General features: G+C 47.4%; 11 protein-coding genes across 11 annotated transcripts; 7 read left to right on the plus strand and 4 right to left on the minus strand.

The window, feature by feature from the left end:
• Window position 1: 1 nt before the first annotated feature.
• Window positions 2-822, minus strand: F5891DRAFT_206417 (PHF5-like protein). The gene is made up of 6 exons (XM_041370893.1): window positions 758-822; window positions 672-704; window positions 570-606; window positions 415-518; window positions 239-361; window positions 2-175 (listed from the first exon to the last, which is right to left on the minus strand). The coding sequence occupies exons 1-6, from the start codon at window positions 774-776 to the stop codon at window positions 159-161; spliced, it is 333 nt and encodes a 110-aa protein (XP_041233159.1). The 5' UTR covers window positions 777-822; the 3' UTR covers window positions 2-158.
• An 86-nt stretch (window positions 823-908) lies between these two features.
• Window positions 909-1,736, plus strand: F5891DRAFT_996188 (ribosomal L29e protein family-domain-containing protein). The gene is made up of 5 exons (XM_041378349.1): window positions 909-1,019; window positions 1,068-1,152; window positions 1,205-1,216; window positions 1,268-1,303; window positions 1,358-1,736. Exons 1-5 carry the CDS (start codon window positions 1,003-1,005, stop codon window positions 1,391-1,393), a joined length of 186 nt encoding a protein of 61 aa, XP_041233160.1. The 5' UTR covers window positions 909-1,002; the 3' UTR covers window positions 1,394-1,736.
• A 38-nt stretch (window positions 1,737-1,774) lies between these two features.
• On the plus strand, window positions 1,775-3,004 carry F5891DRAFT_206527 (protein-tyrosine phosphatase-like protein). The gene is made up of 4 exons (XM_041370894.1): window positions 1,775-2,285; window positions 2,345-2,797; window positions 2,851-2,878; window positions 2,936-3,004. The coding sequence occupies exons 1-2, from the start codon at window positions 1,935-1,937 to the stop codon at window positions 2,753-2,755; spliced, it is 762 nt and encodes a 253-aa protein (XP_041233161.1). The 5' UTR covers window positions 1,775-1,934; the 3' UTR covers window positions 2,756-2,797; window positions 2,851-2,878; window positions 2,936-3,004.
• A 125-nt stretch (window positions 3,005-3,129) lies between these two features.
• Window positions 3,130-4,377, minus strand: F5891DRAFT_206550 (vitamin-D-receptor interacting mediator subunit 4-domain-containing protein). The gene is made up of 5 exons (XM_041370895.1): window positions 4,351-4,377; window positions 3,965-4,305; window positions 3,702-3,911; window positions 3,351-3,515; window positions 3,130-3,299 (listed from the first exon to the last, which is right to left on the minus strand). Exons 2-4 carry the CDS (start codon window positions 4,296-4,298, stop codon window positions 3,391-3,393), a joined length of 669 nt encoding a protein of 222 aa, XP_041233162.1. The 5' UTR covers window positions 4,299-4,305; window positions 4,351-4,377; the 3' UTR covers window positions 3,130-3,299; window positions 3,351-3,390.
• A 6-nt stretch (window positions 4,378-4,383) lies between these two features.
• Window positions 4,384-5,160, plus strand: F5891DRAFT_996199 (transmembrane proteins 14C-domain-containing protein). The gene is made up of 4 exons (XM_041378350.1): window positions 4,384-4,492; window positions 4,546-4,646; window positions 4,702-4,775; window positions 4,835-5,160. Exons 1-4 carry the CDS (start codon window positions 4,490-4,492, stop codon window positions 4,963-4,965), a joined length of 309 nt encoding a protein of 102 aa, XP_041233163.1. The 5' UTR covers window positions 4,384-4,489; the 3' UTR covers window positions 4,966-5,160.
• A 718-nt stretch (window positions 5,161-5,878) lies between these two features.
• Window positions 5,879-7,448, minus strand: F5891DRAFT_996202 (uncharacterized protein). The gene has a single exon (XM_041378351.1). It carries the CDS (start codon window positions 7,246-7,248, stop codon window positions 6,064-6,066), a length of 1,185 nt encoding a protein of 394 aa, XP_041233164.1. The 5' UTR covers window positions 7,249-7,448; the 3' UTR covers window positions 5,879-6,063.
• On the plus strand, window positions 7,449-8,637 carry F5891DRAFT_1168895 (translation initiation factor eIF 4e-like domain-containing protein; the record flags this gene model as incomplete). The annotated part of the gene is made up of 4 exons (XM_041365473.1): window positions 7,449-7,892; window positions 7,948-8,394; window positions 8,449-8,513; window positions 8,540-8,637. The coding sequence occupies exons 1-4, from the start codon at window positions 7,663-7,665 to the stop codon at window positions 8,635-8,637; spliced, it is 840 nt and encodes a 279-aa protein (XP_041233165.1). The 5' UTR covers window positions 7,449-7,662.
• An 831-nt stretch (window positions 8,638-9,468) lies between these two features.
• On the plus strand, window positions 9,469-10,864 carry F5891DRAFT_206639 (S-adenosyl-L-methionine-dependent methyltransferase). Its single transcript, XM_041370897.1, has 10 exons — window positions 9,469-9,507; window positions 9,573-9,705; window positions 9,758-9,775; window positions 9,828-9,960; window positions 10,016-10,054; window positions 10,105-10,168; window positions 10,217-10,285; window positions 10,341-10,381; window positions 10,439-10,494; window positions 10,544-10,864. The coding sequence occupies exons 2-10, from the start codon at window positions 9,659-9,661 to the stop codon at window positions 10,704-10,706; spliced, it is 630 nt and encodes a 209-aa protein (XP_041233166.1). The 5' UTR covers window positions 9,469-9,507; window positions 9,573-9,658; the 3' UTR covers window positions 10,707-10,864.
• A 1-nt stretch (window position 10,865) lies between these two features.
• On the plus strand, window positions 10,866-12,137 carry F5891DRAFT_206632 (uncharacterized protein). Its single transcript, XM_041370896.1, has 3 exons — window positions 10,866-11,025; window positions 11,088-11,272; window positions 11,341-12,137. The coding sequence occupies exons 1-3, from the start codon at window positions 10,972-10,974 to the stop codon at window positions 11,780-11,782; spliced, it is 681 nt and encodes a 226-aa protein (XP_041233167.1). The 5' UTR covers window positions 10,866-10,971; the 3' UTR covers window positions 11,783-12,137.
• On the minus strand, window positions 11,983-14,014 carry F5891DRAFT_1160745 (DUF185-domain-containing protein). Its single transcript, XM_041365238.1, has 2 exons — window positions 13,445-14,014; window positions 11,983-13,390 (listed from the first exon to the last, which is right to left on the minus strand). Exons 1-2 carry the CDS (start codon window positions 13,928-13,930, stop codon window positions 12,266-12,268), a joined length of 1,611 nt encoding a protein of 536 aa, XP_041233168.1. The 5' UTR covers window positions 13,931-14,014; the 3' UTR covers window positions 11,983-12,265.
• A 12-nt stretch (window positions 14,015-14,026) lies between these two features.
• Window positions 14,027-18,674, plus strand: F5891DRAFT_996221 (ARM repeat-containing protein). Its single transcript, XM_041378352.1, has 22 exons — window positions 14,027-14,225; window positions 14,275-14,364; window positions 14,413-14,475; window positions 14,529-14,661; window positions 14,711-14,945; window positions 14,996-15,096; window positions 15,148-15,235; window positions 15,288-15,386; window positions 15,436-15,661; window positions 15,714-16,092; window positions 16,147-16,653; window positions 16,703-16,811; window positions 16,866-16,937; window positions 16,990-17,125; window positions 17,176-17,285; window positions 17,335-17,502; window positions 17,555-17,615; window positions 17,668-17,756; window positions 17,818-18,000; window positions 18,053-18,207; window positions 18,261-18,269; window positions 18,325-18,674. The coding sequence occupies exons 1-22, from the start codon at window positions 14,150-14,152 to the stop codon at window positions 18,341-18,343; spliced, it is 3,108 nt and encodes a 1,035-aa protein (XP_041233169.1). The 5' UTR covers window positions 14,027-14,149; the 3' UTR covers window positions 18,344-18,674.
• The last annotated feature ends 264 nt before the right edge of the window (window positions 18,675-18,938 follow it).

Genomic DNA, 18,938 nt, shown 5'->3' on the forward strand with positions numbered 1-18,938 from the left:
CGATATATATATATTCTTAATGTTCTACGCGTTTGGGTAGCCAATCGAGTGCATACCTACTCCTACCCCGTCTTCGTATAATGAAATACAGACATCTTGGAGCGCAAAATCTGGTGCAACTCATGAGTAAAGTCGCACAAAGTGTAGTATGTGTAAGGCTAGCTCTTCTTAAAGCCTGGATGGGACAAAAGCTTATGTTAGCAGCTGACGAGAAGCTTTTCAACCACGCAATACTGACCTAGTCTGCGTCTCTCGTAGAATAAATCTGTCCTACTAGCACCCAAATTCACGATCTTCGGGCATCCGTCTCTGTCTTTTTCTAACCGCGTGCACTCTGCACAGTAGTACGCATCTGAGATACCTACGAGAATACGAATGATCTATGCTCTAAACGCACGAATAGTTGTAACGCACCTGGTGATCCGCAGATAATACACCTTCCTCCATATGTACCAAAATTACACTCGTCACATATCCGGACGAGTGTTTCAGGTCGAACGTATGAATCACAGACAGGACTGTCTCTGCGTATTAGTTGATAGCACGAAAGATAGTGTTGCTTGGCGTACCATTTACCATCACACTTCTCACACAATCTGCCAATAGCTTGAAGCATTCATAAGATAAAAGATGAGTAACATCACCACCGGATCGATTTATGATGTACTCACCGATACCAGGCTGGCGCCGGCACATAATCAAATCTGTATCAGTTTGTTCAATTATCTGTTCTAGAGTCACAGGAGAGGAGACTCACCGGGGTGATGTTTCGACATAGTGGTTTGAATGATATACGTCGAGTTCCTACAACCTTGAAATGATGTAAGAAGTCATGTATTACTAATCTAGCTTACCAAAGTAATGCCTTCGGGGTTTGCCGAGCCGTGGGACAACCAACTAGACAGTTCTTCAGCCACATCATTCGATATACCTGATTCCAACGCGGTCATTAAGATTCACATTGAATCGTTTGAGTCCAAGCCTCAAACTAACGTCGACGCCATGGCCAAGTCCAAAAAGTGCGTCTGGTATTTTTGTAGATATCTATCCAACTGAAACTTGCGAAGCCACACCAACCACAACCAGAACCGCAAGGCACACCGCAATGGTATCAGGAGACCACAAACTAACCGGTCTCGGTCGCTGAGGGGGGTGCGTTGTCAAAATAATCAAGATTTACTCTTGGGCTCACTTTTCATCATAGGTTGACTCCAAGGTACGTTTCTAGGTGTCCGATTCTATGTGCTGAGTGCTCAAGCACACATAGTTCCGCAAGAACTCGCTGTACGCTCTCAATGGATCGGTGGGCTGACTTCTCAAAAGTCCCGTAATTGACTGTACTGATTTTACACATCAGCGGAAAGCACGGGCTGAGCAAAAGGCTGCATCATGATTCAGTTGCGAGCAAGGTTGCAGTACGCTTTCACCTCTGGTATCCAGGGACATGTCACACACTTGGCACGTCGTGTATTACCTGCCATGACTACTACATATGGCTTAGGTTATCGAAATATCATATCACATACATCGCATTATTGTGAGTTATGTCTGTGAACTGGCCGTATATCGCCGATTCGCCTGGAGGCTTCTACCATTCCGATCAAGAGTTGCTAATAACTTCGCAGCCTGTAAGATGAAGAAATACATATATTGATGCATATTCAGGCCTGCCAGGCATGAGAGCGCGCTTTCCGTGTTATGCGCCAAATTTAAGAGCTTAGAGTTGTATTTATGGCTGTTTTTGCATATGTAATGCAATGACCTGTGCACTGCCCGATGAGTTACGACAGCTGAGAAACCTGCATAGGTCTCGTTTATTGAGGTATTGAGTTGATCCGGAGGTCGACCTGGACCTATAAAATTCTCAGCTTCGACCGGAGGAGCTTCATCGTTGCACTACTGAAGATACCACTTCTTTCGCACCATCCTAGATCATGATATCCTTCCCTTCTACCTCATGGCAATCATCACTCATCCAAAAAACAACTTCTCGACGCTCAAGGAACGACGAAGACCCGTCTCACGGACGCGCAGCAACGGCCATAACTCCCCGCCTCTATCTTACCGATTACCACACCGCTCGCACACCAGGCAACCTCGCACGTCTCGGTATCACACACGTCGTATCTGCTATCGATTTTGATATCACGGGCGTATTTCCACCGCACGTCCAGGTCTTCCACGTTCCCGTGCGCGATTTAGCCGAGGAGCAGATTTGCGGATGGTTCGATCCCGTGGTGGAGTTTATCAAGGAGGCGCTGGATAAGGAAGACACAAAAGTCTTGGTGCGCCTTGGATCGCTAAGCTCTTAATTTGTAGGAACCAACAGAGGTACCCCTCGTAGGTCCACTGTTTCCAGGGGATCTCGAGATCACCTATCTTGATTTGCGCTTATCTCGTCGCAACAACACCGATGCACGCTTTGGAGACCATTAAGCATGTCCAAGCAAAGCGTGGAATAGTTGCGCCAAATATCGGGTTTCGCAGACAACTTATCATATGGGGTCGCCAGTTCGAAGAGGCCAAAATCCGTGCTGATCAGGAACACCGCAGAAAGAGGAGTATAGGTGGTGTATCGGAGCTGCTAGCCAAAATGATGAAACGGTCCAAGTCTGCACCTATGCCTGCAGCACCGCTACTTGTGCATGAGGACCGACAGGAAATGTCTGTTGAAGGCTCACAAGTAGCCTCCCTAATGGAGGCAAAGGCTGCAGCACTAGAAACTCTTCACAAGACAAAGGAGGCAGACAACTGATCCTCCTTCACTATGCCATGTCTTGCTATGATATACCCTGCAGTAAGCCTGGGCGTTGCATCGTGACAAACTATTCTTCCTGACATCCTTCCCAGTGTTCGCACCCGCATGTGGCCACACCTCGTAAATATTTCATTTGCAGGATCGAGGGTACATATTGACATTACCTTAATTATTTGGAATCATCGAGGGAAAGATAAGGAACCGAAGGAGGCTAAGGGCCATTTCTCATACCCCGCATTTACCCCACATTATATAACATCTTGCGCTGGACTAGAAACTGAGTACTGAGTACGTAACGAATTAATGATAATTGTTAAAAGTTAGCACTTGGTACCCTCGGCCTTAACATCTGGGCACGATGGACATTGGATAGGCAGTCTTATAATGGCTGCGACTATTCATAGGGTGAAGATATATACCGGTAGTTTCAGCCTCGCTAAACTGCGTGCTTCCGTTCCTGTCAATCAACAAGAGTTGTGCCATGTAAGGGAATACCACCTCAAGTTCGCGCAATCAATGTTCTCCCGGATGTCGCACTGCACTTTGTTATCCAGATGAGAGAAAACAATGAACCGAACACAACAAGACTCACTGGCAGTGCCTAACGAGATCTCCCCGCAACACAGTTGAGATCATAGATCTGGATTGAGGTCGAGATCGAGGTCGAACACAGCCAGCTGTGGGCGAGTATCGTGACGATAAGGGTTCACACCTGGGCGCTCGCGTGTTTGGACAGGTGGGGGCGACGGCTCTGGAGCTGCTCATGTGTTAGTTTGAGTTCAATTTAAAGGCACAGAAGGGAATATATATAGTGAAGGAAACAAGATACACTCAAAAATAATGATAATATTGGAGAGTTATAAGAGTTAAACCAAATATGAAACCAGGAGTAGACAAAACCCGACCACTAGTAGAATATGCTCGTTATTGAAGAACCACTCACCTCTCACGCTATGATTCTCCCCAAGCCCACCTAGCGGACGCTCCACATTCAGTCTGCCACGGCGCATCTTCTCCTCATTTGGGAATGGCGGGAAGAATAGAGGCACAGGACCTACAGCACCTGGCTCGGGCATAGTCAAGCCTGGCGGCGCACTCGTAAAGGCGCTAAGGCTTTGTGCATATGCAAGCAATTCGGGATAAGGGATCGCGGCTTCATGTGTACACCAGTTCAATGTCAACCGGATGAAAAGATAGACTACGAACCCTCCTTTGCCTTTCTTATGCATTCTACACGTTCATCGCCCTCCTTCACGATCTCGTCCAACACCTTCCTCCCCTCTTCCAATGCCTCACACACAGCGCGCCATCGAGCATCCACCTCCAATAGCTCCTGCTGTAATGCGACAATGCGTGCCTGTCGGCGCTGATGTGCTGCCGCTGTTATCAGTGCTGCTTGCAACTCAGCATCGACGGTTGCAAATGAGCTTAGAGGAGGTGGGGGAACTTGTTTTTGCGAAGGCTGGTGAGATAACGAAAGGAAGAGTGATTGGGAAAGAGCAGTAAGTTGCGTGAGCGGTGCAAGGAGCTGAGCATCCATAGTTCAGCTGGCGAAAAGGTGAATATATTAATTTATTCTACTAATCGCTTACCGCGGAGTCTGAAATCTCCGACAATCCATAAGTACGATGCGGCCTATGCGGGGTAAAATGTTGTAGTTGCGAATTCCACGACTTCAAAGCCACCTTACTCCAACCTCGTATTATTTTCTTCGCTTTACAGTTTTGCACAATGGTAAGACCTTATTTTCTTTATATAGAATTACCACTCACACCAAGTTTATCCAGTCTGCCTACCCTGCATACACCATGGGCGGTCTCTGTATCGTCGGTGGCATCACTGGGTATGCAAGAACTCGTTCGGTTCCTTCGCTCGTTGCTGGTATCGGGTGAGTCGCGTCCTGGTAACATAAAGGCGTGTTTTTGCGAACGCTTGTACTCTAGTGTGGGTCTTTTGTTCCTGTGGAGTGCAGAAGTCATCAGGAAAGGCGCGCCAAATGGGTTGGAGGGCGCCTTGGGTACGTTGCCTTCTTTCAAATTCACATTCTTATACATATACTGACTTTTATTCTCATAGGTGCTTCGGCCCTGCTACTGCTCTCATCTCTTCCCCGTATTACCAAGGGCCCAGTACCCCTTGTGCTCGCTGCAACGAGTAGTGCTGCGGGTGTATACTATGGCACGAAGGTGTACAACTTGCGCAACTAGCCCATTTCCTTGTACGATTATCTATTTGCGGTCTTCACTCAATTATCATCGCGTTTCCTACTTCAAATAAGTCTTAGGATGCTCAGTGTAAGCTGTTAAGACTGTCGTCCCTTAACAGTTACGCCAAAAGGCAGTGATAAACAAAGCACGCTTTGTTTATCGCGGACAGTATTTATGCTGATTATAGGAACTCAGGTAAGCAACGAGCTTACACTCAGTCCGCTTTGTGCTCAGCCTGGCATGTCATAGCACAGCCACTAACTTACGTGTCAGATCCAGTGGGCAGACGCTACTACCAACAGGATAATGAGTCATCCATTCTCAAGTTGTAATTGATCATCGAAAGACTGGCGAAGTGGTATCATCATCCCACTTCCGCAAAACCTCGCTTGGGTGAACGTAACTGCAGGTGACATTTGCAGAAAGACATTGTGTCACAGTATAATTTCTAGCGAGCCTGGAATGGCTCAGGTGTTCCGCATTGACGACCGATCTATTGACCACGATTTTTCCACCGTAGTACCCAAGACCAATTACCACCAGGGGTTAATGTCGTGCCTGCAAAAGCTTCGACCACTGGTACGATGCCTTCTGAGAACAGAATGTGATGCTAAATGCTGTTACATTAGAACGCGCTACTAGATTTGTTGTACCAGACACTGTCATGTCCACCCGCAACAGTCAAATGTGTAGCTGAAGTCCCGCCTATTGGCGGATACTGTAAGCATTCGGGTGTATTATATATATGCTTCGAGTGAGGACTGCGCATGTGAGGGGCAGACTAAGTACCATACAATTCGACATAGCTATACCCAAAGAAATATTACCGCCTGGTTATATCTCGGTGCTAAAAGTGATTGCGGGTTCTCCGAGCATTGCATAATTGTATCATGTTGAAATCCTTGAAAATTCACTTGACACGTCCGCATATCCACTTTGGTGTAACTCTTACATGTCTTCCGGAACGAAGTGACCGACGTCGGACTAGTCAGTCCTACATACAATAAATGATGTACTGGTATAATACTGTAATGAGTGAATGTGAATAGATATGTAGCGATCCTCCAGCGTAGTCAAGTCCATTCTATATCATACCATCTATCGCGCCATAATCGCCTGTGTCTTAACCCCCGCCTCATCTATGGCCTGTTGGAATGCAATCATGTGTTCCTCAGCAACTCTTCTGCAGTTGAGATATGCGCCTTCCCGCTCCCATCGCTCAATACGTCCACGGCTGCGCTCCGCGCCTTCCCACTCCCCGCGTAATCCACCAAAACGGTTCTTCAGCGCACGAATCCGCCGACCTGAATCTGCTGTAGCGGCTCCATTCACCTGCGCCTGCTCTGATATCGTCGTGAGGGATGAGAGTAGGGCCGCTGTATGTGTTCTAAGTTGCACCAGGTGCGGCAGCGGTGCAGCAGCACTGGAGGGTTGGGGTGCAGCGAAAGAGGGCTTTTGGGGCGACGAAGGTAAGGATGGTGCATAAGATGAGTCAAGCTCGTCTTCCTCGGCGACGGTATCTAACTTCGTCGGCGCATGTCCGCTGTCGCTCTCGCCCTCGTCAATGTCATCCAACTCACAAAGGACATCATTTCCACCGACCTCGGTGGAAAGCCGGCGGAATTCGCGCTCATAGGCAATGAGCTCGCGCACTTGACTTTCCCTCTCTTTTGTGGCCTCGTTAATAGCACGGATCATGTCCGATGCCAGTCTTTCCAGGACGTGTGCGCTTGGAGCAGTATCCGAGATGTGTGCGGAGGATAAAGTAGGTATAGCATCGACGGCGCGTAGATGTGCAAGGAATTGATCTGTTGAAGCAAGATTCTGTGCAAGAATCTCCATGGCATCTTGCTCTGGTCTTCTTGGTATAAGCGAGTCATCTCCATCATCCTCATCTAGACTGTCTTCAACATCTTCATCGGCGTCCTCATCAGCGCTCCCACTCCCGCCTAGTTCGTCCGCCAAATTAGAGGCCCCCATCTCATCAGCTAGGCTACTTCCAATCTCGTTCGCACGACTGTCCCCTGCTACGTGCACTTCACGCTCCTCATTTCCACGTACGCAGTCATTTTCATCAATGCCTTCTGCGCCTTCATCGTACTCAATCCCAAACTCTTCCGCCAGCATTCGGGACCCGCCTCCAGGCTCAGGCATTAGTGCAACAGCGAGTTCATGTGCCAGTGAATGTGCCCCATTTGGCATAGTCTGATCCAGGGACGAGAGCGGTTCAGACGCCCGCATTGACTTACGTGGCGACGAGGACTGGTGTCTGGCGTGCGACATGGTGCCGCTCAGATCTTGACAGGATGGTATAGTGAGTCTATAGAGGATGCGGACGCGTATTAATAATGCGATGGTGTCTTGAATGATCGAATCGAATTCTACGCAAGTACTTGTCTATGAGTGCTTTGTGGTTGCCTAGCCGTTATGGCCCAGAAGTTCTAGATTTTGTGGTAGTGGTTGAGATGAAAGGACAGACAAGACTACGGCTTACTAATCCTATTATCCTTTGCTTTTCTCAATCACTCGGGCCTACGATACCATCTTGTTCATACTTTGTCTGTCCATACTCACTGATACTCACCGAACGTCCTCTCTTTCTGCTTCTAGTGGCCGATCCTGGTACTCCATACTCCATTAACATCCAAGATCTCTTTGTTCTCTCGCAATTTTATTCATCTATTTATCCTATTCACAATGGCTGGCTACTTCTCCAACCATTCGCAATTCCAGACTCGCTTTGCAAACGCAGCATCTAACACCACCACAACTACAGCTACTACCACACCTGCCATCCCAGCAGAGACGCGTCCGCGACCCCCTACAAGCAGGCATTTCTCCACTTCCGTCGCACACCCGCCACACGAGGAGCGCGACCGGGGTGTCGATGTTCCTGCACCGCTGGCCGTCCACCCTCTCCGGAATACGTATGTTCGTGGCTTCCTTCTCATTCTCATCCGTGACTTATGTCTGTTTCACTAGGTGGGTCTTCTGGTTCCGACAACAGCGCGCTCCGGGAAATAAAATCACCAATTACGAAGAAGGCATCAAAAAGATTGCTTCTTTTTCCAGCGTTGAATCTTTTTGGGGCCTTCAAACGCACCTTTCACGCCCCTCTGCACTCCTGCCCACTACGGACTACCTTCTGTTCCATGCAGGTGTTCGCAGGCCCGTGTGGGAAGACCCCCTGAATCGTACTGGTGGAAAGTGGATCATACGATTGCGCAAGGGAGTAGCAGACAGGGTATGGGAGGACCTTGTTATGGGTGTCGTTGGTGACATGTTTGATGAATGTGGCACACAGGGGGAAGGGGAAGAAGGGGGGTGGCCAGAAATTTGTGGTTGCACCATCAGCGTGCGTCAGAGTGAGGATATTGTGAGCTTGTGGAATCGCGTCGATGGGGATGCCAAAGTGCGGGAGAAGATTCGGTGCGTCTTTTGCATTTTTTTCTCGTAATTTAAACGGTCTGATTGCTGTGGTAGGGACACCTTGCGCGCTGTGCTCAACCTTCCTCCATCGACCATCATGGAGTATAAATCTAATAACGGTGTGGTCTCTCCATCCTCTTCATAGCTCATTTTAATGATGCAACCACAGACTCCATGCAAGACAAATCCTCATTCCGCAATTCCGCGATTGAGAGGATGCCCAGCATTGCTGACGCATCGTGACGGCCTTTTTTGTGTCATGGAACGAATCCTGATCATTTTATCCTGTGTTTTGGTGCACATGCAACATCACACGAACGTAATGTCTTCTTGGTATCCTGACTTTCTCTCCAGCATACCAAGAAATAATCGAACATGAAACTGTAGCTCGAATCTTGAATTGTAGTAGCAGACAGTTACGGGGTTTTCTGTCCACAACACAGATAATTCATTACTATCTTGATTTTGCTTCTCATACATATAAGACTGAAATGAACATGTTTCATGAATGGCTTTTAAAGCTACGATAACGTTTCGAACTGCACAGTATACTATCCCTTCCGGTGCAGTCGTCACTAGTACTGTGAGTCATAGTATGTCCTAGGCCGGTTTCAAATTATCAAATTAAGCTCTGCCTAGTCAAGCAAGAGCGCAAGTTCAGTCAGCATTCGAGCAAGTACAGCATTTACTACCAGATATGTCTACTTAAGTGCGAGGGTGACCATTAGTGCTGTGGTAAATTTTGGAAGGGGATGTGTGGTGCACACTGCACTGTGAGACTTGGATCATATGGATGAGGCTGTCCATGACGTTATGTTGATGATGCAATGGAACCGTCACATGGCAGCATTGAAAATATCCAGTAGCGTTGTACCTGGCACTATATATATGTGCACTTGCAATCCGTACGATATGGTACATATCGGCAAGTGAAATTTCTGCGTGACTTCGGCGCTTTCAACTTAGTATCTCACTCAATTCTGCTTAAATTTGACATTAATTGTAGTAGCAACCTTATATATAATGATATATATGTCAAGAATTTAAGGATCTAGATATGATTTTTGTGACAGTGCCGACTTCTGTGTGGGGTGCCGGAACTTGGAAGGGATAGTAGGTCCGCCGTCCGTCCGACCATCCTTTCGGCTGACATAAAACTCCGCGGCGTTGGTATCGAGTTCGCTATCGACGGATTCGGAGCTGGAAATAACATCAATTGATTTTTGACTAGCGCAGGCCCCAGCTTCAGCAGTCGGATATCAACATGTCCCTTCCCCACAAGAATGAAGAGTATGGTACCGAAGTGTACTGGTGAGTAGTATCTGTTTCAGAGACTATTTATTTACAAAAAAACTCATTAAAGGGACAAGAGATACGAGCAGTATGTCTTCGTCTGCTCACTTGATGAGTGATGAGATACCGTAGATGATTAGAGAAGCTGAGGATGCCTCTTTTGACTGGTTCAAGACCTACGCGGATGTTGCGCATGACATCCGCAAGTTCATCCCCAGTAGAGATGCACGCATCCTAATGCTCGGTTGTGGAAATTCAAAGTTTTCAGAGGATGTAAATATTTCCTCTTGCATATGTCGTCTTGCGACTGACACCGTCGTGCGAACAGATGTGGGAAGACGGGTACAAAAACATTGTGAACGTTGATGTACGCTTCTCGCTGCGATGGTCTTGATTCACCTCATATTTCTCTCAAAGTATTCGCCCGTTGTGATCGAGAAGATGCGCAACCGGCATAAAGATGCGCGCCCAGAGATGACATGTATTTATTTCCTCAGAACCCACTGAAAACACATTAACCCTTTAATAGGGGAAGTGAAGGACGTCCGGACTCTAGACGGTCTAGATACCTCATCCTTCGATGTCGCCATCGATAAAGGTACGTAATGAATTTTAGTTCCTGTTTTTCGAAATCTCACGCTTTCCGGTCCCAGGAACAATGGATGCAATGATGACGTCTTCAACCGACGTCTGGGTATGTTCAATCATCATAGCAACATACAACGTACTGAGAAGATTCGTTGTTTCACAGGATCCACCAGAGCAAGTAATCAAAGACTGCACGGCAGAAGTATCTCAAGTCATACGGTTAGTTCCTTCATATCTTCATACCTTCTGGTCTCACAGGGACTGGTAGTGTACTTAAGCGCAATGGCATCTTCATCTACATTACCTTCGGACAACCTCACTTCCGAAGACGATATCTCACTGGTCCTCATATAACACGAGATACTTCACTTGAGATCAACCAACTGGGAGAATCTTTCCATTATTACATGTACACCTTGCGGATGCTATGATGTTTCCTGATCGAAGGATTACAAATCTATCTGCTTGATTATATTTCCCATATCATGACGCCTAGATACGGGAGATGTGCTTATATGTACCGTACTGAGCACCTACCTGCACCCACCCGCCACCGTGTCAACAATAGATTAGTAGAGTTATGTAAGATACAAACCCCTGACTAGCGCCGATAATACTTGTACCTCGCACAAAATGTCACTGAGCGCTAACGTTCACTCTTATCATCACGATCCACCAGGCTGATATCAACTTGCAATGCCTACTCCCAAACACAATGAACAATTTTACTTCACTTTCATCACATTTCTGGTGAGTTGTTATTGGGCAGCGGCTGGCATGCAGCAGCTCAGTGCTCACTCTGTCTGCGCCAGGTTGAGGACCACTTATTCAGAGTGCCTCGCGACACCCTAGAGTCGCAGTCAGACGTCTTTCGCGATTTGTTTCTACTACCTGTTCAAGCCGACGGAGCTGAGGGTTACTCAGACACAAATCCTATCGTTCTCGAGGGCATTCAGAGGGAAGAGTTCCAGTCCCTCATGAAGGTTTTATATCCCATGTGAGTATCAATGAGAATCGCTTCACGAATTTGTGACTTGGATCCTGATGGCGTTTTTCCTTTGTAAGGCCATTTACCCGTTTATCAGCTTCCCCGGATGCCACCCTCGAGGAGTGGATAGGCATATTGAAGCTATCCAAAATGTGGAGCTTCACCCGCGTTCAGGAATTCGCCATTGAACAGATGGAGCCTATGCTCGCTATGAGACCTCTAGACAAAGTTGCTCTTGCTCAAGATTATGGGATCACAGAATGGCTGGTCTCTGGTCTGCTGCAACTGGCAAGGAGAGAAGAGCCCGTTGGACTCGAAGATGTACAGAAACTTGGACTGGATACGGCGTTAAAGCTTGCTGATATTCGGGAGAGTTCACATTCTACCACGCCTTTGGCTTATTACATGCACCACATGACAGGGGACCGTTCAAATGTTGTCACTGCGATTGGTCCTCGAGGATCTAATTCATACGATTATACCAATCGAATCCGTCAAGTATTTAATTTGCAGGAGTGATTACAAACTCTTAATTTTATATCATACTTTGGACTACAAGTTGGATCGGCGGCGATGCACTTCTGTATGATTTGCCTTACGATAACTTAGCCCCTGTACAATGCCATCAGGGACGGGGAAATGCGTTGTGTATCAGGTTCAGTAACAGTTAGATTGGCAACGTTTTATGTGGTAACTTTGCCCGAATATTCTAGATAATTCGCGATACGGATGCTACCGCAAACTGGATTGCTCTTGCACTAGCATCATTTCTGGTCTGTTCAGAGTAGCAAAGTGCTTGCCGTGCACTAGCAACACCGTCAAACCAGTGTGGGTCCATGAAGGGGGTGATCGGTGACCGGTGATAGATGGTGGTCGATGATATTGTATCATTTGCACACTCAGATAGCCTAGTGCATATTGGCCGCCACGTGGCCCAGATAACGAAAATTACCCAATTGGACAATCTTCTGAATCATGATGCAAAATTCATTAACAACGCCATTAAAATAACACCTTTACATTTTCATAAAACCCAATCATTGGATTCTCCCCATTCACCAGCCTCGTCTTCTCAAGGTCTGCATATGTCTCCAGATATTCTGCATGACTGAACACACTGCTCTTCCGCTCACCAACGGGAAGCCCACTCGCAGACGTCACGCCATCCAGAGGTGAGCGGCGAGCACGGGATGAAAAGAAATCGGCTCCAAGCGAAAGGGGAGATGTGCTCGATGTCAACGGCGACACTCTTGCATACGAGAGTTCGTCCTGTTCATCCGCGTCGGGCCCCGCCTGTGATAACAAGAACTCGTACATCTCGCGAAGAGCAGTAAAGTCCGTCGGGAACATAATGTCGAACCAGCCTTGCTGCACGAAGACAGTCCCACAAGGAATCATGGTCGTGCCAACGCGCGTTTGTACTACAGGGGCGTTTAAGCCTGGCACCGCATCCGGTAGCGATGAAAAGTCTGACAATAAAAGCCGGTGGCGAGGAAAGTGCGTACGTAGTATCTTCAGTAGGCTCAACAGTCTCGTCGGGATGTAATCTGGGGGTGAAAGGTTTGGTGCGAATGGTAAAGATGCGTACAATTTCCGCAAAGTTGGCGAACGGAGGAATCGGGGTAGCGGGACTGGAAGTGACAGCCGCCGACGCAGCGCAAGATAAGAAGCGATGAGCGGATCACTGATCTTCGTGTAAAACGGTACGAAATCGCCCACTTCGTCCACAGCTACGACTCCCTGATATGCCTCCAGGGTCTTTAGATCATACCGCACTACATCGTGTGCAAAATTGTCGACCACCTCCGCTGCTACCACATAACATGGAGCATGTTCCTTGCGTTGCCACTGGAAAACGCTCTGGTTCACCACGTCCACGACCTGGCCATGGCCCCGTTGATGTAGATGGTGCCGTTGTGCCCGTGCCAACTTCTCGCTAATCTCAATGATCGTATACTGTGTGCGGTCATAAACATCTGGGTAGTGCGTCTTTAGAAAATCCAAGATATTCAGCGCCAGCGTGCCATTGCCGGCTCCCAGTTCGTAGACCTTGAAATCTTCGTAAGGGAAGTATTTGAGCAGGTACTCGGACACTAGGCACTGAGCTATCGCCTGTCCATACCATGGCTGTAGGACATTTTAGCTGTCTGTGCCAATAACACGAAAAACAGGGTTGCCCACCTTGAACAATTCTGTCGGAGTGTGCCAGAGTTGCCTCCCAGGACCGTCCTCTTCTCCATTGCCAAATTCCCCGTACCTCTTTGCAACGTCGACTTCAAACTCAACACTGTCTCTATACTTATTAAAATCAAAGCCTCCCTCAACGCCACCGCAATGCGGAGGTGCAGTGAAAATCGTGGCGCGCTTGCTGAAATAGCCGTAGTGCGGATTGTACAATGAATCTTCTATGAAATCTCGGACTAGCATCCGTACTCTGGTTGGTGGTTTACGATGAGACTCTAGGTCATGCGACGAAAGCATTGGGTACTTGAGATATTTCGGGTCGACAGTGGTAGAGAAAGAGATATCCGGGTTATAGTTAATTTTGTCATTGTGTTTCGAGGGCGGCTTATCGTTCGCTGTCAGCGCCGTCGAAGAGAAGTAGACCTTGAGGTGAGTTTGTCGTGGACAGCATCGATGATTACATGAGAGTATGCTGCGAAGCATTTGCTAGTTAAACTTGGTGAAAATACAGCTGGCGCTATATGCATACAGTCACCTTCAAGAGCTTCAACCGAAACACGATCAGACAGAATTTCCGTGTGACAATATGCGCTGATGTTGATTTGTTGAGCTTCCACTTTCCTTTTCGAATCTAGTAATGATTCTAATCTCCTTCAACTGCCACTGCCTTCCGGTATCGGCTGGTACCACAGTTCGGCGAAAATGACTACAGCGGAGCGTTTGGTTCGCTCCTGGATGGCATCAGAGAAGGACTCCGAGGTCGATGAGAGCGTTGCTGGTACACATTTCGTTGCAAGGCGATATCAAAATTTAAATGAATTCTTCAGGAATATCAAGTGGTCAATTAACTTTGTTGGATATTATAAAGGCTCTTGGTGAATTCTTAACATCTAAGGAGGACCGCTTGCGGACGAAAGGTGAACATGTCACTCACTTGTCGGTGTTCTTGTTCTTAGTCATTGCAGGTGTCGAGTTTCTCTCATCTGTTCTTGGACGATGTCCACACGAAAAGCTCAATCGCCAGGCTAGTAAGTACAGGTCACCTCAAGGATGAATTAATTCTACTCACCGCCTTTAATAGTTCGTGTACTCACCACGTTTTATTGCAGCAAGCTTGAAGATCTTGAGACCATCATCCCTGCACTCAACGGTCTCTCTTACCTTGTCAAGTTTCCTAACATACAGTCGGCCGAGGTGAAGGATATTATCAACGCGTACGTACTTGAATTGTCGTGCATTTCCGTTACTTTTAATATCGCCTAGTATATTTGCCAATGTCAAAATGAGAGCCCTTGTGCAGTCCACTCGCTTCTTCGTCTTTTCAATCGTCAATTCTCTGATCGCTAGCCATCGAGACACCCTCAAGGAGATGGGAAGTGCTTTCCTTGCGGGATATGTGAACCTTGCAGTCGGAGAGAAAGACCCTCGAAATCTCATGTTGGCATTTGCCATTGCTCGAGTTGTGCTGGCAGAATTCGACACTCTTGCTCACACTGAGGTACGGTTCGCTGTTATGCCATCTGCTCCACGTCCAACCGTCGTACATAGGATTTCTTTGACATAACATTCTGCTACTTTCCCATCACATTCCGACCACCACCCGATGATCCTTATGGCATCAGTGCAGATGATCTGAAGCAGTCTCTTCGGTGCGATAAGGTCTTACACACTGTGTCTTCCATTTTCTAATGCTGCTGCAGACTCTGTCTGTGCGCAACTCCAGCCTTCGGGCTCCTTGGAATTCCAGTCTTTCTGGAAAAGCTTACTGCTGGATCACCCTCAACCAAGGTCACTGCTGCACTTGTGATATTTAAATATTAATCTAATAATCCATCGGCAGCGAGATACTCTACATGCAATGGATACCTGTCTTCCGGTCTACGGACCTGTTGTGGCGCGCGAGTTGGGGAAGAAAATTTGGAGCTCTCTGAAAATCGAAGTAAGATTTTATCCCCTGGAATCTTGAGTATAACATTACGTGGAATCAGATTTTTCAACCAACTGATCCAGATACCGAACATTCAGCCCTCAATACATTTCAGTTCCTTCTTAGAACCATGCATGCTGATAAATCCCAAGACGCAGTAGGTGAGGACTCCATCACGAGCCTCGCACAAGACATGTGTAGCGAGTGCATACAAACGTTGAAGGAGCCTGAGAAATCCCAAGCAAGAGCTGCAATGAAGGTCATATGTGCCTTTGCCCGAGCTAATGGTAAGCGTTGTACAATGGTACAAGCTGGATCTCAACAGTCTTCATTCATCAGGACCACTTTCCAGTTTTGCAGTCTCGCAAGCTGCTGAGCTTCTCATCAGAAATTTCCATGACCCAGATGAGGTATCAAACCGGGCGTCAGTGGTTATATTACTCACAGAGTTGATTGAAGCCTGCCGGGGTGATGTTACGCATGCCTCCGTTTCTCAATCTTCTCAGTCAACATTATCCCCACTCGCTGCCTCGAAGGATCCCCTCCTTGGGCTCCTCATTGTCAGCTTGAAAGGACCTGCGACATGCCTGCCAGCACTGCATGGTCTAAACGCACTTGTGCGCACTCCTAAATTAGTAGCTGATGATGAGCTTGGGTACATAGTGCTTGAGGTCAGCGAACTACTACGCAAGGAGCCTGATGAAGTAGAAGACGTGACGTATGAACATTTTTCTCTCCATCTACGATGAGTTACTGAGGTTCATGGTTTCAGTATGGACACCCTCGCGCTTCTCTCTACCATCGCTGGTATTGCCCCGCACCATCTGTCATCGCAGACGCTCCCAATCCTTTTTTCCTTCCTCCCAGATGTTGCTCCATCAAGGGATGCCATCACGCAGCGCGCATCTTACTGGCGCGCCCTTTCGTCCCTCAGTGCCCTTTGTGTACAACCACAACTTTTTGAGACATTAGTTGTCAGGCTCATCGCCAAACTTGATATCCTTTGTGCAATCTTGTCATCTAGGACGATTGACCAGGAAAGTACAGCTGCGTATGCCCATGCTATCCTCACGGCACTCGCAAATACACTCGACGTCAAAGTCTCTTCGAAAGACGTAGATGTCCCCAAGTACGCCGAGCAGCTACTGCCGCACATGTTCAGATTGTACTTGGATGCTGCGCTAGCGAGCTCGGAGGTGGTGGCTATCGCTGCAGATCCAAGGCTGCTGCAAGTTGGGGCGAGGATTATCAGGCTCGTGAGTCAGACCTTGACTGTTGCGTGAGTCTTTGTCTTATCTCTGAGTGAACACCATTGATAAAGGTAGCAGGGGGCAAGAAAAGCTTGTTGCCGCTGTGTTTGCCGCCTATACGCAAGGTGACGTGAAGCTGATTACTGGTGGTCTCTTAAACTCAGCCATACCATTCGCACCTCTCCATGTGAGTGCAACACTCACATTCCCCTTATGTACGTCACATTGACTCCGATCCTAGCTCAATGCCAGTCCCCGACAACGGAACAGTTTCACTCTTTTCTCTTCTACCATTGTATCATTACGCAAGGAGGTATGCCGCTTTTCAACCTGAATTTCGGTGCTTTTGTTAATGCCGCTTCAAGGTTCGGATGCCTGTCGACAATCTATCCACTTTCCTCTCCGAACTGGTCGCGTGGAGTGATAGCCCATCCAGTACAATATTACAACGAGAAGCTGCATCTCATGTTCTTGCATCCAATGTTAATAAGCATGTTGATGGTGATTTATCACATATGTTCATTGTAATCGGACTGATCACTTCTCTTCAGATGCATCTGACTTTCTGACATCCCAGCTGGAGGGTTACTCGTCATCAGCCCTCAAAAACACAAGTATCCCGGCAGAAGCACGCAAGAACGCAATCAGTACCTGGATATCTGTACTCGCCTTCTAGCTCGCACCTTATTTGCCCTGATTTTTCTCTCCAGATTACAAGGGCGCTCCTTGTTCGCTCTCATCCCTCTGCAAATGCATTCATTAATCACTTGTTCGAGCTTTTGGATGACAACACAGTCGACTGGGATGCAGCGCGAGCGATCGGTTTGCTTGCAAGCGAGGATGTCATATTGACGAAACGCAATGATGCTGTTCTTAAGGTATGCAAAGGAAACCTAGCAGAATCATCCTAAAAAAACTGCGTATTTTTAGATTCTACACGTGCAGAAGTACTTCAATGTAGTGATGCCGCGGTTGTTAGAAGGAGCCAAGGGTGTGTAGAGTGTTCATACTCCATATAATCTAACACACTTCCTATTCGCAAGGATCGCGAAGAGAGACATCATATTTGGTTGCTTTGGCGTACCTCATCAATGCTGTACCGAAGGCAATCTACGCTAGTCAGATGCCCTCAGTTAGTCGTCATTTTATTTGACTAAAGCATATTGGTTGGTTTGCTGACGGCGTTCCCTTAGCTGATGCCTATTTTACTACGCGGACTCGACCTCGTTGACCCATCCATTCGTTCACACATTATTAACACGTTGTCTAACAATATCGATGTTACATCCGCTGATAAGGACGCTGTCTCGATGTATGCGTCGACTCTCGTGCTTGCCATGCTTAAAAATTGCATGTGTTCGGAAATGCCTGATCCTGTGCGTCGTTCACGTGTTCATTGATTTTGCTCGGACTACTGAATGGCCAAAGGGAGTACGCGTAGCGGCGCTCAAATACCTGGCATTGCTGCCAGGCACTGTGCGATATGATTTACTGCATCCTTACAAGACGCGTGTATTGAAGGAATTAGCAAAGGTTTTGGATGACCCTAAGCGTGCGGTGAGGAAGGAGGCAGTCATTGCAAGGTATGGCATAATAATATTTTCGGTCATTCATCTATTCATCATGAATCAAACAGAACAAACTGGTCAGTTTCTATGCAAGCTAGTTCATCACACGGCAGAACTGATTTTTTTGGTCAGGTACAAATACAGTGGGTAGGGATGATAATGCCTTGGATGGGCACATCATGGGGTGGTCTGAATACTCCTTAGTTAGAGCGAGATTACCACTTCGAGGCGGCCTGACTGGTTTAACCGGTTATGCATTATGTTGCATGCGATGTGAAACCTAAATGGGCATGAGTGTGCACGCGTATTGAACTATCCCAAAAGCATCGCTCCTAGGCCTAAGTGTCTAGATCTCAAGGCAAGTCGAAATGACACTATTGTCTCGGCCGATGTACTTCGCTTAATTTAGAACGCTGTTCTAAGTATGGATGGAACATCTGCCAATCGTTCTTCCAAAATAATTTGTGTCATTCTGGGTCAGAATGTTCCTCTGGCTCAACTTTGCCCGGTGCGATATCTACCACAACGCACCCTCCTGTCGGTATGTAGCACCCAGAGCAAAACTATACTCGTCAATGTACCTGGACTAACAGACACTGTTAAAAACGGGAACGCTCCTCACTGAGCTGGAACTTCCAGCCACGCTTCGGAAAATAGTTTTTGAATGTGGTACCTTATTGGCTAACCTCGCTGGAAATCGTCTATGACGACAACATAGTCTTCCTCGGGAAATCCTCAGACGAAGG

The sequence above is a fragment of the Suillus fuscotomentosus genome (assembly GCF_016647785.1).
Source record: "Suillus fuscotomentosus strain FC203 chromosome Unknown F5891scaffold_2, whole genome shotgun sequence".
In the NCBI taxonomy this organism is placed as follows: domain Eukaryota; kingdom Fungi; phylum Basidiomycota; class Agaricomycetes; order Boletales; family Suillaceae; genus Suillus; species Suillus fuscotomentosus.

Bases quoted from the DNA above. Each gene is read 5' to 3' on its own strand.
- F5891DRAFT_206417 (XM_041370893.1), bottom strand. The intron at 607-671 runs GTGAGTACATCA...GAATGCTTCAAG, and splicing joins CCGGCGCCAGCCTGGTATCG to CTATTGGCAGATTGTGTGAG. The intron at 519-569 runs GTACGCCAAGCA...ACGCAGAGACAG, and splicing joins GAGAAGTGTGATGGTAAATG to TCCTGTCTGTGATTCATACG.
- F5891DRAFT_996188 (XM_041378349.1), top strand. The intron at 1,304-1,357 runs GTGGGCTGACTT...TTTACACATCAG, and splicing joins TGTACGCTCTCAATGGATCG to CGGAAAGCACGGGCTGAGCA.
- F5891DRAFT_206527 (XM_041370894.1), top strand. From the start codon at position 1,935: ATGATATCCTTCCCTTCTACCTCATGGCAATCATCACTCATCCAAAAA. The intron at 2,286-2,344 runs GTGCGCCTTGGA...TACCCCTCGTAG, and splicing joins AGGAAGACACAAAAGTCTTG to GTCCACTGTTTCCAGGGGAT.
- F5891DRAFT_206550 (XM_041370895.1), bottom strand. From the start codon at position 4,298: ATGGATGCTCAGCTCCTTGCACCGCTCACGCAACTTACTGCTCTTTCC. The intron at 3,912-3,964 runs GTTCGTAGTCTA...GTACACATGAAG, and splicing joins CATAAGAAAGGCAAAGGAGG to CCGCGATCCCTTATCCCGAA. The intron at 3,516-3,701 runs GTGAGTGGTTCT...ACACATGAGCAG, and splicing joins GGAGAATCATAGCGTGAGAG to CTCCAGAGCCGTCGCCCCCA.
- F5891DRAFT_996199 (XM_041378350.1), top strand. The intron at 4,647-4,701 runs GTGAGTCGCGTC...CTTGTACTCTAG, and splicing joins TCGCTCGTTGCTGGTATCGG to TGTGGGTCTTTTGTTCCTGT. The intron at 4,776-4,834 runs GTACGTTGCCTT...TTATTCTCATAG, and splicing joins TGGGTTGGAGGGCGCCTTGG to GTGCTTCGGCCCTGCTACTG.
- F5891DRAFT_996202 (XM_041378351.1), bottom strand. From the start codon at position 7,248: ATGTCGCACGCCAGACACCAGTCCTCGTCGCCACGTAAGTCAATGCGG.
- F5891DRAFT_206639 (XM_041370897.1), top strand. From the start codon at position 9,659: ATGTCCCTTCCCCACAAGAATGAAGAGTATGGTACCGAAGTGTACTG. The intron at 10,055-10,104 runs GTACGCTTCTCG...TTTCTCTCAAAG, and splicing joins AAAACATTGTGAACGTTGAT to TATTCGCCCGTTGTGATCGA. The intron at 10,169-10,216 runs GTATTTATTTCC...ACCCTTTAATAG, and splicing joins TGCGCGCCCAGAGATGACAT to GGGAAGTGAAGGACGTCCGG.
- F5891DRAFT_206632 (XM_041370896.1), top strand. From the start codon at position 10,972: ATGCCTACTCCCAAACACAATGAACAATTTTACTTCACTTTCATCACA. The intron at 11,026-11,087 runs GTGAGTTGTTAT...TGTCTGCGCCAG, and splicing joins TCACTTTCATCACATTTCTG to GTTGAGGACCACTTATTCAG. The intron at 11,273-11,340 runs GTGAGTATCAAT...TTCCTTTGTAAG, and splicing joins ATGAAGGTTTTATATCCCAT to GCCATTTACCCGTTTATCAG.
- F5891DRAFT_1160745 (XM_041365238.1), bottom strand. From the start codon at position 13,930: ATGCTTCGCAGCATACTCTCATGTAATCATCGATGCTGTCCACGACAA. The intron at 13,391-13,444 runs GTGGGCAACCCT...AATGTCCTACAG, and splicing joins CTCCGACAGAATTGTTCAAG to CCATGGTATGGACAGGCGAT.
- F5891DRAFT_996221 (XM_041378352.1), top strand. From the start codon at position 14,150: ATGACTACAGCGGAGCGTTTGGTTCGCTCCTGGATGGCATCAGAGAAG. The intron at 14,662-14,710 runs GTACGTACTTGA...AATATCGCCTAG, and splicing joins GTGAAGGATATTATCAACGC to TATATTTGCCAATGTCAAAA. The intron at 14,946-14,995 runs GTACGGTTCGCT...CGTCGTACATAG, and splicing joins ACACTCTTGCTCACACTGAG to GATTTCTTTGACATAACATT.